This window comes from Sphaerodactylus townsendi, linkage group LG11, assembly GCF_021028975.2.
Source record: "Sphaerodactylus townsendi isolate TG3544 linkage group LG11, MPM_Stown_v2.3, whole genome shotgun sequence".
NCBI lineage: Eukaryota > Metazoa > Chordata > Lepidosauria > Squamata > Sphaerodactylidae > Sphaerodactylus > Sphaerodactylus townsendi.
In genome coordinates this window covers 54,845,078-54,864,868 of record NC_059435.1, presented here as the reverse complement: position 1 = coordinate 54,864,868, position 19,791 = coordinate 54,845,078, and the positions used below count along the sequence as shown (strand labels likewise).

At 39.1% G+C, this 19,791-nt stretch overlaps 1 protein-coding gene across 9 annotated transcripts in view; it reads right to left on the bottom strand.

Moving 5' to 3' along the window:
* CACNB2 (calcium voltage-gated channel auxiliary subunit beta 2) overlaps nt 1-19,791 on the bottom strand; it is a 158,940-nt gene that overhangs the window by 90,830 nt on the left and 48,319 nt on the right. The window contains exon 1 of one of the 9 annotated variants that reach the window (XM_048510594.1): nt 8,011-8,836. The exons of the other annotated variants lie outside the window; for them this stretch is intronic. Within the exon in view, the coding sequence (XP_048366551.1) occupies nt 8,011-8,088 (78 nt within the window). The 5' untranslated portion in view covers nt 8,089-8,836. Of the gene's footprint in view, nt 1-8,010; nt 8,837-19,791 lie in introns of those variants that run through there. 9 annotated transcript variants of the gene reach the window in all.

The window sequence follows — 19,791 nt, the reverse complement described above, 5'->3', positions numbered from 1 at the left end:
CTAGAACTCTGCCTGGCCCATCTCTGACCCTCTCCTTTGTATGGTTGATGACATCAAGGTGTCTCTGACCTTTACACTTTTTTCCACTACTTTGCCTGCCCCTTATTCTCCAAAATGCAGGTGCACTCAGTTCTCGCTCAGTCCATGTTGGCATCTTTGTTGCCCTTTTGCCAGATTCAACAACTACTAGCCTAATTCAGAGAGGAGTAATCCCCTCCTGGAGCCAATGCAGCTCACCAGCACAAGGGGCAAATGCACAGATGGAGACAGTACTCACCCCAGCAGCTGGACACTGTGTGGCTCCATGGAGCTCAGTCCAGAAGTCGCTGCTGTCACTCAGGCCCATCAGCACAAAATGCTATGCTCGTGTGGCGGGGGGGGGGGTCAACCTTAGTTGGCCTCCACTGCTTGGTCAGTCTCCTTGTGCTGGCAGAGCCACCTGCAGAAATACTCTAAAATTTTTGTGGGTGGGGGGGACTCAGATTTTGCACTGGGCTCCATTTTCCCTAGCTACGCCTCTGCCCAGAGGGGAGGGCAGAAGGGACTGCCATCTGCCGTCTGGGAGCCCAGCCGGTGGGGCGCGCAGAGCAGGGGTGTCTGCCCTGCCTGGCCTTGGAGAGCTGCTTTTATAAGCATTGAGGCCAGGGGGTGGGGGCATGACTCCGCCCCCAAACCCACCCCATAAAAAATCCATACCTACGTCCCTGATAAGATGTTCTGACTGGTTCCCAACAACTTGTACCATAGTACCTGCATCAAATAAGTTGCATCAGTTCCAAAATTTTAACAGGTAAAGAACAAGTAAAAATAAAGGATACCAAGATGTTACCACTTCTTACACTGAAAGATTTAGATTTGCAGACACTCATACTGAGAGAAAGATAAATTCAGTTGTGCCTTCCCATTGTTTTCTTTTATTCTGGCATCTTTCATGATTACAATATAATCAATTATCATATCTATTCTTGCTTTAAAAAGACACTATAGTACACAACATTAGCAGGAGTTCCTATCTGAAACAACAAGAGAATTACTTAACTCCAGAGATCTCATTATACACAATTTCACTTTATCAGCAATCATGATTCAAAGATCATATTACCGGTAATTGGCTATTTTGGGGGGAGGTTCAATCTTTTTATTAGCAACTCAAAAGTAATAAAAATGTAGAACAAGGTCAGTATGTGCGCTAATTGTAATCTGTATGCACTATATTTTTGAAATAAGCAAAGTAACATGCAAAATTTTCACATGCAGGCTGTTAAATGCCACAAGTCAAGTACTGTACTTAACTTCTGTGTCATAAACATAACTGAACACTTATGATGCTGCTTTGTTCTGATTTGGACCCTAAGTCTATCAAGGTTAACACTGTTTGACTGGAAGAAATAAAGGATTGGTTGATATTTTTATTACTATATCTCATTTTAGGTGGTTTCTGTAAATTGTACATCTCAAAAATAATTCTGGGTTCTCAGGTGTTTTGTATCACTGGTTGTTGAGGGTTTTCCAGGCTGCGTGGCCATGGTCTGGTAGATCGTGTTCCTAATGTTTCACCTGTGGCTGGCATCTTCAGAGGAGTATCACACAGGGAAGTCTGTTACATACTGTGTCCTGTGTGTAACACAGTGTGTAACAGACTTCCCTCTGTTAAGCTCTCAATAAAGAATGTTTTGTGTTTAGCTTGCTCCTATGACTCCTTGAAATATATTTCATGGACAGCCATATTATGACATATTTTTGCTCTCTGCAAAGGGCATTTATATGTGTAATTCCCACAGCACTAGCTATTTGGGGGGTGAGGAGGAAGTTACTGAAGGAATGTGGGATCCCGCCTTCCACAAGCCTCATACCCCTGATTGAGCTGGTAAAGAGGGGTGAAGGTTTCTTTGGTCTCCATCCCTGCAGCGCCAGCAATGAAAGATGTGAGCAGCCCTGTGTGTCACCCCTGCTCCACACCAAGCTAGCAAACCACCCCAGCAGTCAAGGAAATCTGGAGGGAGCATTGCACCACTCCTTGATGTCCCCATCCGGTCAGCAACCAGGGAGTCAGATGGGGTGGCACGACAGTCCTTTCTACCTTCCCAGCTGGCAATGAGGAAGCTGGAGGGCAGCAGCTACAATGGTGTGAGAGGTAGCTGGGAGATGTGCCAGCCTGGCAGCAATTGGGGGGGGAGGATTCCCCCCTCAAGCATCTTAAATCCCCACTTGGGAGGCAGGCCCAGTGAGAAAGTGTAGGGGGGTGGGTCTTCTTCCCCCAAGTCTAGCAGCCCCCTCAACTGGGTTGGAAAGGAAGTCCTTGCCATCACTGCCACTCCTCTGCCAAGTTGGCAAACCCACTGCCCACCTGCTGGAAGGTAGAGAGCCAAGAGTGGGGTTAGATAGGGAGAGATGCAAAGGTAGAACTGAATGAAGTGCCAAAGATAAGGATAGGTGGGGAGAGCAACAAGAGTAGGTAGATGGATGGAGAAAAGTGGGAGTGGGCAAAAGAGATGAAGGAGTAGGTTGACAGATAAAGAAGTAAGGGGTATGAATGGGGGGTAGATTGAAGGAGAAGGAGGCAAAAGAGATAGGAGGTAGGCTGGTAGAGAAGGAGAGGGGAGAAGGGGAATATTGTTAGAGAACGGGGAGAGGGAAGGAAGCAAAATGGGGGAGCAGGATGCACCCTCTACACAGGGTTCTTGAATGTCCCAACTTTTCATAGCATATTTGATATCTTTAAACCTAGTATATAGTATAGCTTGTACAGTTTTGTTTCAAGAACATGAATCCATTACATTTAACAGAAATTACATTCATACTAAATTTTTAAAGTGGTATAAATGTAATTGTTTCTAGCCTGCAGAAAATGTACAAATTACATAAGCTGTAAACCCTCTGTGAACACAAAATAAAATTACTTGCATGGTCTTTACTTTGCTTTCTAGCCTAACCGTATAATTGCTTCAGTCAAAATATCCTCTTTAAAAGAAGTCTTTATTTAGATAATAAGCTATTTGAAGCATAGATTTTTATTTGTTTATACAACTGACACAAAAGAAAAAATGTTGATAATACAAAATAAATTAGATAGTAGAATATATGACATTCTTTGCAAAGCTGAAAATGTAACAATATATATATATTTATTTATTTTAATTAAAATAAATTTACTCCAAGCATGGTGCCACAACCCTTTAATACAGTTCCTCATGTTGTGGTGACCCCCAACCCTAACATTTATCCATTTTACAGATGGAGAACACTGATGTAGAGAATCTTTGGCGACCCCTGTGAAAGGGTCAATCGATCCCCAAAGGGGTCCCGACCCCCAGGTTGAAAGCCACTTGTGTAGTGGTTAAGAGCGGTGGACTGTAATCTGGAGAACCAGATTCCCACTCCTCCACATGAAGCCTTCTGGGTGAACTTCAGTCATAGTTCCGTCAGAACTCTCTCAGTCCACACAGAGGCAGGCAATGGCAAACTACCTCTGAATGTCTCTTGCCTTGAAAATACACCCACAATTACACATAAGATTATTATCTGAAAAATGAAACATCCCATAAAAATTCACAGCAGCTTATATCAAAGCATTTATTCATTGTACAACCATGTTTGAAGACCACACTGGAAGTGATAGTGGACAATGCCATCAAGTCAACTTATGACAACCCTTTGCGGTTTTCAAAGGCAAAAGACCAGCAATGGTTTCCCAGTGCCAGACTCTGCTTAGTTTCCAAGATCTGATGAGATCGGGCTAACCTGGTCCATTCAGATCAGGGCACAGGATGCTGCTACTACTACTATTATTAGCAGTGTAAAGATTAAAAAAAAGCAAATTAAGCTGCTTTGGGTCCCCATTGTGGAGAAAGGTGGGTTATAAAATAAATAAATAATGCTACACACACACACACACACACACACACACACACACACACACACAGAACTCAACAATTTGGCATATTCGCCTATAAAAAAACAACTCTAGAGAATGAATTTTATTCCAAAGTCCCAATGAAAGGGCCTTTAAAATATGATAGATCTGCAAACCCTCTGAATGGCCTAGAAGGGGACCATCCAACCTACTTCAGAGAGTCCACTGCAATAGATGGGAATAGAAAACGTTCTTAGATGGGCAGCCACAGCACATACTGCTTGCAGCAAAAGCATTTCACAGGAATTACTCTGGTGCTGAAGTTGGAGCATGGATTACTTACTGTAGAAAACCATAGCCCTTCAGATACATGGGTTCCAGGCCAATAACATGCTTTAAGATGGTCATGAGCTCTGAGAAATCAAATCAGTAGACAATATAGATGTCTTGCTACTAGTATAATAAGCACATTATACATAGCTGCTGGTCTCTGCAGTCAGGCTACCAGATTCTGTACTAACTGAAGCTTCCTAGTTATCTTCCAAGGGTAGCTTTCACAGAATGTTCTGCAGTAATCTAGTCTATAGATTACAAAAATATAGATCAATGGGATCAAATCAATTTAGTCCACAATGGAAAATACACTTTTAAAATAAAATGACCAAGGTGGCAAATTATTGAATCCAGTGCTAGGAGGCAATACTTATCATGTCATTTTATAAACAAATAAGCCCAAATGTTTGAGTCTTACACACCTAAAAAAGAAGAGATGTGATTGCGCTCATCTAATAGAAGCAATAATCAGGTCAAAATAAATCACGAGTACAACCTCAAATACAAACAATCTGCCCATTAATAAATATAAATTAATACATGTGTATATGAACACATCTAATTAAACTCATCGTGGCTATGACATATTTATCTTCAGCAATTTATGAACACATTTTGTTTTCTTGTAAGAATCTAGCCAATCATCCTAAGTAAGAATCTAGCCATAGTGAGGACTCTGGAAAAGTCAGAGGAAGCGACAAAGGAAACACATGAGGAGCAGAAGGGCATAGTGGTTAAGAGCAGGTGCATTCTAATCTGGAGGAACAGGGTTTGATTCCCTGCTCTGCCACCTGAGCTGTGGAGGCTTATCTGGGGAATTCAGATTAGCCTGTGCACTCCCACACATGCCATTTGGGTGACCTTGGACTAGCCACAGCTTTTCAGAGCTCTCTCAGCCCCACCTACCTCAGAGGATGTTTGTTGTGAGGGGAGAAGGGCAAGGAGATTGTAAGCCCGTTTGAGTCTCTTACAGGAGAGAAAGGGGGGATATAAATCCAAACTCTTCTTCTTCATCATAAAGGTGAAAGAATTATCACAGATCAGAAGGGACTCAATGAGCCTGAATTTTAACAGAAATTGAAAGACGATGTGGACAGATGACATGAATGTCTCAGTTTTAATACATAAAAAAGATTTAACCACTTATGTACTACATTCCTATATTAGTTTACTAAACAGCAAGTCATTTTAATTTCAATGGAACACCCCCGTAACTAGCTCTGATTCCAAAACCTGTGACTGAACAAAAGCACACTCTCTGCCTTCCCACATGAACAACATATGACATATAGTCAGATTGCAGCAATAACCACTGAAGCATACACATGCTCAACCCTGATAATGTTAAACAGCTCTCCATCCTGAAAAGTCAGTGCATGATTAATTGGTTTACTGCTCTCCAGGGTAAGTTTGTACACAGACTCTACAATTAAAAAAGTAAACATTTCTGCAGACTCAGCAAGGTTCAGGAAACAATACAAAGCCTTTATTGGCAGTCCAATCCTCTGAAAGCAATTCCTATGAAAATTATGTTTAAAGTTTCAAAACAAGCTACCAGTGTAGAAGCTATGAAGTCTTCAAGATTTCAGTTATTTAATATTTTTGTACTTTAATTTTGGTAACTTAATGGTGTAAATCCATCTTTAATTAAGCTTTGTACTTAGTCATATTTTCTTCAGACATGCAGGAATTCAAAATTCACCATTTCCGCCATCTGCTTTACATAAAAATGTGATGACATAATGGGGAGAGGCGTGAACACAGAAAATGTGTATGTTATAAGGAAAAGAGATAAACACACAACATGGTTACATAAACAGATTAACGTCCTTTCTAGGAGCGTAACTTGTGCTATATCCGCCTCTTGCTTCAACTCCTCCCTCCAACCCTCTCTCTCTCTTCCCCCCCCCCCCCCGCCTCAGAGTCAGTCGGTCCATTTGTATTTAACAATTCAGAACTTATATTTAGGAACGGTTTTACAAATAGAACAGAGAAAGGACATACAAATAAATCTATGACTGGACATGAAGCAACCCAACCATTAGCACCACACCAACTATTTTGTTCCCAGGTTACTGATTTAGTTACCCACATTTATTTAAGAAACTTCATGCACTCTTTTTTAAGAAAGGAAGAAAGAAAATAAATTTGTTAGAGTCTGCTCTTCGGCAGAGACTGAATATGAAATTCAAGCGTAAATATTTAGCCTGGGCAGTTATTTACTCATTTGACAACCTCTAAAAATATTTTTGCTTGCTGCCATATAAGATTACAAAGAAAGATGTGGAAAGAGGTATTGTCTAAATTGAGGCCCACCAAGCTGATGCATGCAAACATTTATTTAATTCAATAGTAGATATACTACTTGGTCAGAGATGACAAAACTATACGATTGTAAAACAGAGAGAAGGGGCTGACAGGATGGGTAAAGAGTTATATATTCAAGGCATACACTTGTTGCAGCCTTTGATGAAGGAAAGGATTATTATCCTAGAGGTTACGGAAGGTAAAATAGCTTGCTCTGCAGTAACCATCAAGTTCCAGCAACTAATATAGTTGCTATTTGGATTCTGAAACTCAGAATCTACTATACTCCCACCAAAAGATATAACCAGAATTTTGAATTCATCCCCCTCCTCCCCCTCCAACCCTCCCCCACCCCAAACAGCAAGCCAGACCCTGCACCAGCCCTGCCAAGCCCTCTTTAACCCTCCCCATGCCTCAAACAACAAGCTGGGCCTGGAGGGGAAGTGGTGGCCAAGCCGGGTCTGGCACTAGCCCTGCCAAGCCATCTCCAACCCTCCCCCCAACCCAAACACCAAAGGACTATTTTCTACTGCAGAAGCATGGTACTTTCTCTCTTCTGCCAAAGCACTACTTACAGCACTTAAATCTTTTGGTGAGAAAGTATACAGGTGACTAAATGGTGGAGTCCAGCGTAGATGACTTATCCTTTAGCCACTAAGAGTCTAAATGTCTGCATGCTTCATAGTGAGAGTGGATAGGACAAAAGAGAACACAGCTGGGAGATATGAAGACCTTTACCTTGTTATGCTACAGCCTGTAGTATTGCTAGGTGCTATGCCTAGCTATAGAGCAATGGAGGATGACTATACATTCTTCTGCCTTGCGTTGAATGTTGTAATTAAGTACAACATATTCTATCACCCAAACTCCCCAATGGTTTTTGCAAACTGTTCAACACAAGCTACCCATGTGAGCAGAATCATAACTAAATATAGCAGGGATGTACACCAATTTAGCCAGTATTGTTATCTCTCACTTAGAAACAGCGAACTTGAGAACAACAGCTTTGTTTATTTTAACTAACCACAGCTGCTTATTATATGACTAAAAAGTTATATCCTTACATCCAGCAATAACCATGCTCTACAATGCTCTACCAAGTAAAAACCAGATATCTTACCCTAATATACTATGAAGCCAGACAGTTGCTAGTACAGTGCAGCTAGTTTATGCACACAGTAAATGTCAAATAAAAATGATAGATGCACAAGCCCTAGATTTAAAACAATATATGACCATATGTTCAACGCTATTTGAGACAGCACAGGCTCTGTGAAAAGCCATAGAATGGGATACCATATTTTCTAGACAGAAGGATAGATGTGGACATCATTATATAATGTTGTTCAACTGAGATTAAAATAGGTCATTATTAGTATTCCGGAACCGGATCATAAATAAACAAGAAGTGTTGAAAATAACAGTTCTATCAATTTTTTAATTCATTATTTACAATACATTTTTAAAAATACGAATATAGTAGAAAATCTGTATACTACTGATAACCGTGTACTTACCCAGGACACATTTTTACCCTTAGGTGTCTTTAGCATGGCAACATGCAGCGCTGAGATGACCAACAGCCCTACCAGCATGGAAAGTCAGATGAAGGGATATTCCAAGTGTCTGTTACCCAAATGTATAAAGTCCCTTAGCCAGGCTAGTACAGGCACAGTGAGCATCAGACAAGGAAACAGTTAAAAAAGTCATTTTCTTCTTTTTAATATTCCATCCAGTTAGAATGATGCAAAAAATTCAAGAGAGACACACATAAAAACCTTTAATCCTGGTCTGTACAAAGTTGGCTGCTCAGTGAAAAAACTGACCCAAAAACCTCAGTGATACTGAAGTGAATTTGTTCTGCTGCTGTAAGAGTGAAGTGCTCGGTTATTCACCTAGTTTTAATAAAAGCTGAAGCTGACCCGAGAATTAAGAAATAAATACTGGCACCAGTAAATACTGAGGCCTTTGGAGGACCTTGAGAAAGTTGGTTTCCGGTAGCATTGATTAAGACTTGCTGTGCTTGAATATTTCTGAACTCCAGGACTCTACTGACGTATAAAAAAAAAAATTAAGATCTCAGTTTCCATTAATAATGCATGCAAGCAGTACACAGTATATACCTGTTGCTACCTTCTGCGCATTCTCCTCACAAGGCTGTTGCTGCTGCTTCGAGTCTCGTAGTGCACCTGTTGCTGATGTATTTCCACAGTGAAAAGAATGGTAACCTAACAACCAGTAACATTTGTTTGGAAGAGAAGCCTCAGAAGGGAAAGCAAAACCTGAAAAACGGACTGTCTGCTTCTTTCCTTTAGTATCTCTGTCCTTCTGTCTCTTTACTTTTACCTCCTGTCAATCTAGATTACTAAAGCAGATCCAAGCTAAATTTTGCAACTATCAGTAGTGATTAGCGTGAGCTGATTGAAATCGGATTATACGAGAAGACCTCTGCCTTCTCACTGAGCAAGCAGGCCAGTACCATTAAAAACTATGCTCCACTTCACCAACATCACAGCATTTGGTACAATCCACTTTCGAATTCATGGGCAAATGAGATTTGTGATTTCTTTTAAAGAGAGAGGCAAAAATATTGTCAGCAGGATTGCTTTCTGGCTGTAAGACTGCAACTGACCTTGTGAAGACTGAAAGCAGGCATGGAATAACAGAGCAAAGTGCTGAACTTCTATGTTAATATTTAGGCTCAAAAAGGGATTTAAATACATGATTCACAGCATTACCTCCAGAGAACACTGGGAGAATGTAGTGATTATTTACTGCTTTGCAAATAACTGCCACAGCCAAACATACTTTGAAAATGATCAATTTCTAGTTATTCAAAATACCCCTTTACTGAGCCATTTCTATACAGCTGTGATCTGTAGAAATATGGGTGTTATTCTCATTGTTTTTAATAAGTGGTGAACATGGTTACAGAATATAATTAAATAACATGTATGTGTAAATACAAAAATTAAGGTCAAAGCAGTGTAAATACAAAAATTAAGGTCAAAGCAGGATAGAAATCAATGATGTTTTAAAAATAAAAATTATTTTTTAAGATGGATATTTTTAGTATAATTATTTTTGAGCAAAAATGTAAAGTTGGTTTAAACCGTATTTAATATACATTACAGTCAAAAGGCTATTCATCATGAAATAAGGATGATTTTTAATTATATAGCATGAGACTGTATTCATGTAATTTGTTTATTTGATTGTTTTTTCATAAATGATTTCCATTAATCCGTTCACAATGTCATGCTCTTCCAGAGGTTTCTGTAAGATTATTTTGGGCAATTTTCCTTCTAGAAGATATTCTCACAGGCACTCGGTTTGGCAGTTCTCAAAACTTTGAATTTGTATCGGCAGAGATAACATGCCTCTTCTTCACAGTAAAAATATTCAACGTACAGAGTTGAAAAAAGACTTTATTCCCATTGTTCTTTTGCAAATCTATGTACACAGAACCAACCCCTCATATCATAAGTGGTAAGTTTCAAGACATTCAATGAATAGGTTTTGGAGTGGAATAGATCTGCAGAAGTTGGGAACTGTGAGGAGGGAGGGGCAAGCAATAAAAACGAAAGTGAAACTTTTAAAGTAGACCACAAGTCTTGGCATCTTTGTGTATATAAGGATTATTATAGTATTATCTCCTATTAACAGCAGCAGATTGTAAAAGACAATTAGTTTGGAAATATTTTGATGAAGTTCTTCTACTGAATGGGCTTGAGAACTATGGGAGAACTCTGCCCCAATCTCTTATGTAAACAGAAAAGTGCTGGAAAAACCCACTATGAAGCAAACCATCCCGAGGCAAGCAGAAAGTGCACAAAAGCCCCAAGTCTTATTGACTGGGGATTTAAATCATGATTTAAATCAATATAATATAAATCAAATTCACCCTGGCAAAAAGTAAAAAGCATAATAATACAGAATATCATTTTATATAAATACTTAAGTGGTATTGAATTATCAAATGGTACTACAAGAAAAAAGCAAAAATACCAGATAAAGGATGAGTGCTTAATATTAAGGCCGCATGGATTTACTATTAAGTATATATGTTTAGGATTGCATTGAATCTTGTCAGGAAATCTGACAATTACTTGACAGTTAATCTATTAATAAAATAGCAGCATAGGCTAATATGTAACTAAAATGAAAAAACTCATTCGGCTAGAAATATTGAGCTGAGTTACAATAATATCAGAATCACACCTTTAATTATAGATGGTGTAGAATCATATTCTAATCTATATGATGACATTTTTGTCAATATTATAATTCCAGAAATTATGCCTCTTGAGTGCAGTTACATCAGCCAAAGCCCATTAATTTCAAAGGCCCGCATCGTGTTGCCACATTAACAGGCTTTGTTAGATATGTGTCCACATTGTCTGCTTGTTACAATGTAAGTTATCTTTAAGATGGGACTCACATGAAGGTTAACTGGGCTAAGGACTAAGTGTGCCATCCCCTTCTGAATAGTGCTGCAGCAATTTGAAAGGATGTTTCTGGGGTTCACATTCTGCCCATTTCCACATGGATCATCTGCTGCATGTTCAATGGTTTCAGCTAGCAGGATTTTTCATGGTTCCCCACATCTCTGTGGTGCTTTCATGCACCTTCCAGGCAAAAGTGTAGAAAGGGGGGAAAGCGCCCAGTGCACTGCTGCGTCCTCTGCCCCCGTCCCACCCTGGAACACCCCTGTCCTGCCCCGGAACGCCCCGCCACATTTCCGCCACACCCCCACACAGGTGTGCGCCCAATGCCTCATGCACCCCCCACCTCCTTGGAGCTACGCCTCTGCTTCCAGGGAAACCTGCCATGTTGAAGATCCATTGCTGCTGCACCGTATCAGCATCCACAGTAGTAATGGGGAAACCACACAAACGTTGTCACTGTATGGACACAATCTCCACTTGATCACTGCTTGTATGATAAGGAATGAATGTTACATTACAGGACGGGAAAGTTCAAGTACATCTTATGAATCCAGGGTAAAGAGTTATGGATAAAATGTATATGTACTAAGTAAAAATAATGACATTTGGGGCACTTAATGAGCATGATCAGTTTATCCCCAGTGAATTGGGATGACAGGAAAAACCTCAATCATGTCTGTGCAGGGAACTCCTTCCAAAGCTGTCTGGTGCTTAATCACACACAGTTTGAGCCAGGAATCTCAAGGATGCTGAACCAGTTCTGCTCCACAGCTCTATACTTGTCTCTATAGTCTTTCTTTCCCTGATATACAGTGCTGTTCTCACCAGGGCCAAACGTTTGTCCAGTGATGTTGACTCTGCTTGGCTATGAGGTATGGGGGTGATGTCAGCTATGCAGTATCTAGTTCTGTCCTCTTTTTTCTCCTATCCTGTTGATCTAATAGTTACTGGTGAAAAGATGAACACCGTTAGGGCCCAGGCATCCTTGTGATCTCAAAATCATGCATCTTGAAAATGCAGCAGTCTGTCTCCTACCAGAAGGCTGGCATAGTCAGGGTTTAGAGCCATTGTTGTTGACCTTGGAGGGTTTGATGAACTGTCCAGGGGCAAAGGACTTGTTACTTGGTTATCTACAAAAGAAGCAATTGTTTTAACTCCAACTGAAGCTCTTGTTGTCCTTGAAAAATCTTGGCAAGGGTCAATGCAACCTGAAGCTGAAGCCCCCAAGGGTTGTTTGTCACTGCATCCCATTGACTTCGGCATGATCAACTGTTGGTTTGTTTTGCAGATGACCACAACATCCAGAAACATGTTTGTTATCTGAGATGATGCTGAGGCAGAATTTCCCAGTATGTTAATTCCTTTTCAGCAAGGCCAAATTCTCTATGTTAAAGGTACACAAAATACATACCGTAACAAGGTTGCCAGGTCAAGCCTGACAACTGGTGGGAGGCGTGGGGGAAGGCAGGTTGGGGACCAGCAGCTCAAGCATGATGGAGTTACTTCTGTAGTAAACTCAGAAGCAACAATGGCAGCTCTAGGAATTGTTAGAAACTCTATGGTAAAACTATCATCATTTTTGAAGAATGTTGCCTCAGTCATGTAACCAATGAGCTTGGTGTGGATGATATCCAACACCAGCAAATGACTTGGCTTACCTGTAATCTTCCATGCTTTTTAGAGGTCTGAATAATTTCTGCTTACTCTGTTGGTGACCACTACAATTTGGCTTAGTAAACACCAATTTCTCCTTGACACCTTTCAGCTGAGCTAAGGTGCTGCAAACAGCCATGGCATCTACCCAGCAACGGTGGAAGGCCCATGTGACCCAAAGTGGGGAGAAAATAGTCAAACATTTATGAGGCCGCAGTATATGGCTGGTGAATACATATTTCATGAGGAAACATAAATTGTACACGTTTGTCGCCCACACAAAATTTTCTCACCATGTTCCTATGAAAAAAATTGACTGTATTTAAATTCCCCCAAAATATGAACTTTGGTTTCCATGGTCACTACCTCCTGCCATGTTCCTGGGGAATTCTAAACAAATTCCATACTCTTGTACTGGTTAAATTAGCAGCTAGAAATACCGGACTAATTTTCTTACTGCTGCTTAAATGACAACAGTTTCATAGAAATGTTAAAAAAGAATATGCATTGACTGCTAAATTAATGTATTTTCTGTTTGAAAAGTGCACTAGTCTTTTTTACAGTATTCAAATAACCTTAGCAATCAAAAAAGGAAACAGTTAAGATTCTTAGAACTCAGCCATCATTTATATTGTCTGTTAGTTCCACTTCCTCTTTCATACTATGAATTAAAAAAATAAAAAAACTAATGAAACAGCATTTAAAATTCTCAGAATTATGCCTTCACTCATTCACTTTGGTTAAGATTGGTCAATATCCGCCTCTCTAGCCTGGCTGTCTACGTTTCTGGCTTCAGCTGTGAGGAAAAGCTACATACAGGGTATTTGCTGTGGTGACACCTTGCCCTTGGAATGCCCCCTCAAGGGGTTATCTGATACCTACTTTATTTTCTTTTAGGCACCAGGCTGAACACATTTTTTTTAACCAAGGCTTTAAATTAAGTGTTTTATCTTATCAATTTTAATAGTCTACTTTTGTTTTATGAATAGTTTTATTCTGCTTATGGTAGTTAATATTCTGCTTATGGTTGTCGTGTCAACTGAAGGAAGCCTCAACATTCAGATGCAGCAAGCCTCTAAATACCAGGGCTGGGAGTCAGCAGCAGGGAAGGGCCTCAAACTCTAAGCCTTGTTTTCTTCTAGTTTTGTTTCACATCATGCGTTGCACACATTCCCACTATGCGAAACCACTAACACAAAGAACCAGAGTAACAGTGTGGTGAGGCACATCAAGCAGATGCCTCAGCGATCATTTGCATCTACCAAGTCAAAAGGAATTGACAGAATCACTTACAAAACACAGTGAAGCCATGATACCGGGGCTAGAGAAATATAAAAACTCCTCTCCTGGCATAGCTGGGGGCAATGTGCCCTCATTAGGTAAGCCAAAAAGCAGTTAGGATTGCTAAAATACCAAGCCAGGAGAAGACTTCTTGTGAGAAACCTTCATGAACTGCCACAATAAGCCTGCAAGACACATCACAGGTATTCCAAATAACCTCACCCATTGATAGACAAGTGCCCACACACAGGGTCGTAGGTGGAGAAAATGGTGCCCGGGGCAAAATAGCTCCTGGGCACCCCCTCCCGCAATCCCGCCCCTTGACTTATCTTTTTCTGCCGGATGAAAACAGGCCAGGCTGGTGGTGTGGGGCCAGGCCTGGCAAGGTGAGGAGGGAAGGTGGCGGGGGCAATTTTCCGCCTCCACCAGCAATTGCCCAGTACACAGCACACCCCCATCCCCTTATAGCTACACCTCTGCCCACACATGTGAAGCAACACAGGGTTGCCATGTGGTGACCCTGAGAAACAAGCACTAGAGGGTTATCTAGCCTAGGGAGATGTCTTACCTCCTTTGAGAATGAGGCCTGGGTGTTAAGATTACTTAACCAATGATAAGGAGCATTTCCGATCCTCCGAGTGTGTGGAGCATGGACATCTCGCAAATGACTTGCCTTGGGTTGGAGCTGTGCTATCTGAGGCCAAAGGTATTATCACACGTCAGAAAAAAAGAGCAGATAATCATTCATTTCAGTTTTCAGCACAGTTGGATTGCTTTGAATATCTTTTATCCAAAACTAAATCAGCGTCCACTGATCATTTTCACACAATGGATGGACTCCAAAGAACTTCATATTTAAATTATCAAGGGTTTTAAATAATTTAGAACTATATTATTCATTTTAAAATATGAGTTAATATTAATATTTGGCTTCAGGTTGGTCATCTTATACATTAATTGTGAAGGCAACTGCATTTCAGAACAAGTATCATGAAGTCATATGCACGTTTACTCAGAAGTAAGAACCATTTAGCACTCAATGGGGCTTACTGCTAGGAAATATAGTTAAGATTGCCAAATCAACCCTGGCGATCAATGGGGTGACAGATGTCGCAGCCAGGTCGCCCTCACGTCCTAATAAAGATCTGGATTGGGATTTAGTTAAGATTAAAGCTTTCAGGTTCAAACTAAACCAGATCTACTTTTTTAAAGTTACATGTTATTCAGTGTGGCTGACTTCTTAGGACTGTAGTGTAACTGCCTTAAAATGAAAACTAATTGCAGCTTCAAAAAGAAAACAAACATTTTGAATAAATAGAGGCAATGGTATTATGAATGAAGACTGAATAGACATTTTGAGAAGACCCTTGGTTTAAGAATAAGGCAAAACTTTATAATAATATCACATTGAATTATTTGATTTATTTATTTTCATCATTTATGCCTTATACCTTTTTGCCCAATGTGAATAAAAAGTAACTTACATTGTTCTCTACTCCTACATACACCCCACTGCCGAAGGACTGGTTTTTGCATACAGACGTGGATAACAAGGCAGTTCACACTGTTTGAAATTAGATAGCTCATCCCCTCTAAGTCTTACAGCCAAAGGGCTGTTTAACTAGGAAAGCAGCAATAAAACAAAATTTATTGCTAGTCATTTTTATTGAAAACAAACAATGTTTAATAGCAGTGAATATTCAAATTGGCTAACAAATTCATTAAATTATAATCAGTGTAGCAAAAAACTTTTTATTAAGATGAGGATCCAGAAAATTCTTTTTCAGATCAGAATAAATTGCACAGGGAAAGAAGTGCTCAACAGTTTCAACCAAAGATTTATTGCAAATACAAACTCTAGAACCTCTTTCTTTTCCTTTAAAACGTATATCTCAACTGCAATTAGGAGTAAATTCATTCTGACAAGAAAAAGATAGCTCTGATAACAGACTACTGTGATAGTATAGAAATAATATAGTAACCAGAACTTATTTATTTATTTATTTATTTGATTTATTTATTTGATTTATGAGTCGCCCTCCCCCGAAGAATATCTAAAGTACCTAAGGACTGCACCACTTTCCTGTCCAAATTGGATAGCAGTAAAGGCTTCTGTAAGTTTATGGAAGGTGAAGCTAGACAAGTAAAAGGTTTGGGAATGGTCCTGTTTGCTCAGTTTACACTAAGGAGAAAACCTTTAGAAAGAATAAAAAATATGACATATTTCTAAGGAACAGGTTAAACAATATAAAGTACATTGAAATCATGCATCTAATTCCAAAGTCAGTCAGTCAGTCAGTCATTTATTTACTGTTGTAGTCATAGACCATACCATCACTAAACACATATATTACACAATGCATATTACAGACAATGTATTGTCGAAGGCTTTCACGGCCGGAATCACTGGGGTGCTGTGTGATTTCCCGGCTGTATGGCCATTGCTAGAACACGGCCATACAGCCCGGAAACCATACAGCACCCCATATTACAGACAGTTAATACAAACATATTACAAACAAAATAAAATCTCAAAAATAAAATAACAGTCCATAGATATTACAACATTACAATTTGGCTAGGATTCTTACAGAATTAATAGGTACTAATTTCTTCCTTATATTTATTGTTAAAAAGAAGAAAGTAGCCACTTTAAAAGTTACCACTGGAATAGCATCAGCCAATGGGAAGTTAATGGATTTCCTCATCAGAGCCAGAAAAAATTGCCAGAAATTACTTCAACAATTTATAGTTGATGGGCACATAAAAATTGCAATACAAAACATAATGGACAATATGATCAGCTTGATTGAGACCACAGGGGCAAAGACGTTGCTCCATAGGTTGTTTTTTTTTTTAATCTGTCCTGTAAGAACTCAGATGGCATGGTTTGAAGACGTGCATGTTACCGGCCCAACTTCAGACCCCAGTACATTAAGGAGAATTAAAGGACATCGCAGAAAAGTCAACTGCTTGAAAGATTAGAAGATGCTGCCCACACAAAACGATAGTACACAGCTAGGTCCACCAATTCTGTAACAATATAACCCTAACTCAAACATGTATTTGCTAGAACCAAAATCTTTGGTTAGCATCACTAAACCCATATGGGTGTGTGAAACTAAATGGCTCAGAATGTACTGAATGTACATTCTAAAATTTTTAACTATATAACATGCCTAGCAGAGCAATCATAAACTGTTCTGCATGTTCTGCATCATAAACCTTCTCAAGTCTATTAAATACAGTACACCCAGGAAAGTATGCTTAAGATTGGAATAGTCTGTACTTTACAGTGCAGATTGTTTGACATGCTCTCGTAGTTCAGTATTCATGAAGGCACATTGTACAACTCTTCCTTCATCTCTATATATTAATGTCCAAAGTACCTTAAATTTGCAATCTTATGAGACCTGGTAGATGAGAGCATCTTTTGCAAATGTCCTTAGCTGCAGTTAAAGGTAGCTGCTCATACCTATACATGACAGTGCCTTATTTTATCTTCAGACTTTACCAAAATACAGTTGTCTGCCCTTAAACATGATCTAATTTCTTCATCTTCTTTGTGCCACCAATAGTCCTCACACAAGCTACACAACCTTTGGAGAGGGAAAACTTTTGCACAGTACCTGGACTGCTTTTGTGTATGTATCTCTAAATCTGTTTGTGTATGTTATCTCTAAATCTGTTTCAAGACCAACAGGCATGCCAGATTCAACAAGCTCCACGGCAGCAACATTGAGCAGCATTTGGGGCTGCCTCAGGTGCAGGGGCACAGGAAAACTGAACTCTCCACAGATGGAAATATTTTCCATGTGCACAAATTATCAGTGAATGTGACTGACAGCTACATTTTGAAGAGATGTTCATAAAAAACCTCTTGACTGATAGGGAGTTCAAATTAAATTCTAAGGATAGCAATTAGGAAAACTGACAGTTAGGAACAAACAGTGGAAGGACAGCTGTTTACGGATAGTGTTGGAGACAGCAGGGTGAGCTGAAAGTTGTAGAAGATTCTCCTTTGGAGTGAGAGGAACACACATTGGTTTAGAATCTGGAAGGATCCATAACCAATTATAAATGGAAATAGTTCTAGTGGTGAGAAGCTGGTCCCTAAGCAGTTAACAGGAAATAGTTCTCCTGAAAAGAATTCTCCTAGGCCAGTTTGAAGAAGAAATATATGTTCCTAACTCCTCCAACTTGAGAAGCACTATTTGAAGAAGTTTATGTTTACGAAACAAAGTAGTGACTGATAAATCAATTTCGGTACATAATAAAAGTATCACCACTTGACTGACAACCACCTTAGATAAATCTTGAATTACAAGATGTATATAATCATCATAAGTTCCTCATTCACGTTGTTCTGTTACAAGCAACATTCATGTTATGACACTTCATTAACCTTTACATTCCCCTCAAAGAAAACAAAGAAAACAATTTTAAGTTTCACTTTTTTTAAAAAAAAAAAACCTCTGGAGTGCCAAATATTTCTGACCATTATGTAAATAAAGTAGAGGTGAGAGGATGGTCATAGTGCATCAAAGCTATTGACACCCAAACCTCAAACACCACAATAATTTAAAATCAAGGTGCATAACCTTGATAAAGCAATTACAAAATGACCAAGAGAGATGTTAATTAGTAGATCATATGTTGGTTAAAAGAAAGCAATCTCTTCTTATTTTAAATAAGTCAGTGGCATTTTAGTTTATTCATAAAATGATGTGGGTCTCACAGTTGTGCTACTAAGCAAACAAACAAAAGTTAATCCTGGAATATAATTTTGTGCATGAATGTCTAGCTGGTCAAATATACTGACTCCACATATAAACAAATGTTAAACAATGGAATATATACGTTTGTTTCTGTTCCACATTGCCTGCCCATGTACAGAGTGCAAAAAAGGTAGTCACTCATGTTATATTGTAATTTCGACTATTTTATTTACAAACTAGTTCATTATATCAATTGCTGCATCAGCAGCAATAGTCAAAGTAAAAAATAAACTATTGTAGACGAAAGTAAAATACAAAATTAAAACTGAATCACTATTTGGCTATTCTTGGCCTATAACAATAAATGAAATGGTAAAAATTAAACCCTTTGTGTGCTACCCAGGGACACTATGTGCTATTGTATCATACCCAAAACACTGCTAAAAATGCAGATAAGCAATTCGATCCTGTAAGTTAGGCCAGATCTCATAACCCTTCTGTTTACAAACATGTTCATTTGACAACAGGACAGTAAAGCAGAGAAGACATATTAAAACATAATGAATTCCTAACTAGACTAAGACATTATAGCTGAGTGATTCTCCAACATATTTCAAGTAATACTTATTGATCCTACAAATACATCAGTTTAATGCTAAATTGCACTGAGAAGGCTAGTACTTACAGCCATTTTGCAATACAGGTTGCAAAAAAGTATTTTATTTTCTTTATCTAGAAAATACCAGAAGCCACTTATGCCACACTTTTGCCACCATGCTGATGTTTATATTACAGAGCAATGCTGAAAAAATAAATATTTCCTACCCTTGAATTCTCAGGGTTACTCCTGTAGCTTTCACTTATGCCTATATCTGATTTTCAACATGTCTCATGTATTATGTACATGAAATGCATCCCTAATTGCCAATCAGGTGCAATACATATATATTACAAGAACAAAAAAAAATCTGTTTTGTGAATGAATATCTTACAAAGGTCAGTCATCCACAACAAGTTGCTTTCAATTTTCATGTCATTGCTCCTTATGAATTATTTATATTTATTTTTTAAATTACCTGTTAGAGAACAGCTCCTGAGCTCGGTTGCCAGAAAACCATTGCTTAATATTCTCTTTCATCCAACAAACATGTCTCAGACCATCTGCATGAAGCACACTGCACCATCAAATGTACTATGC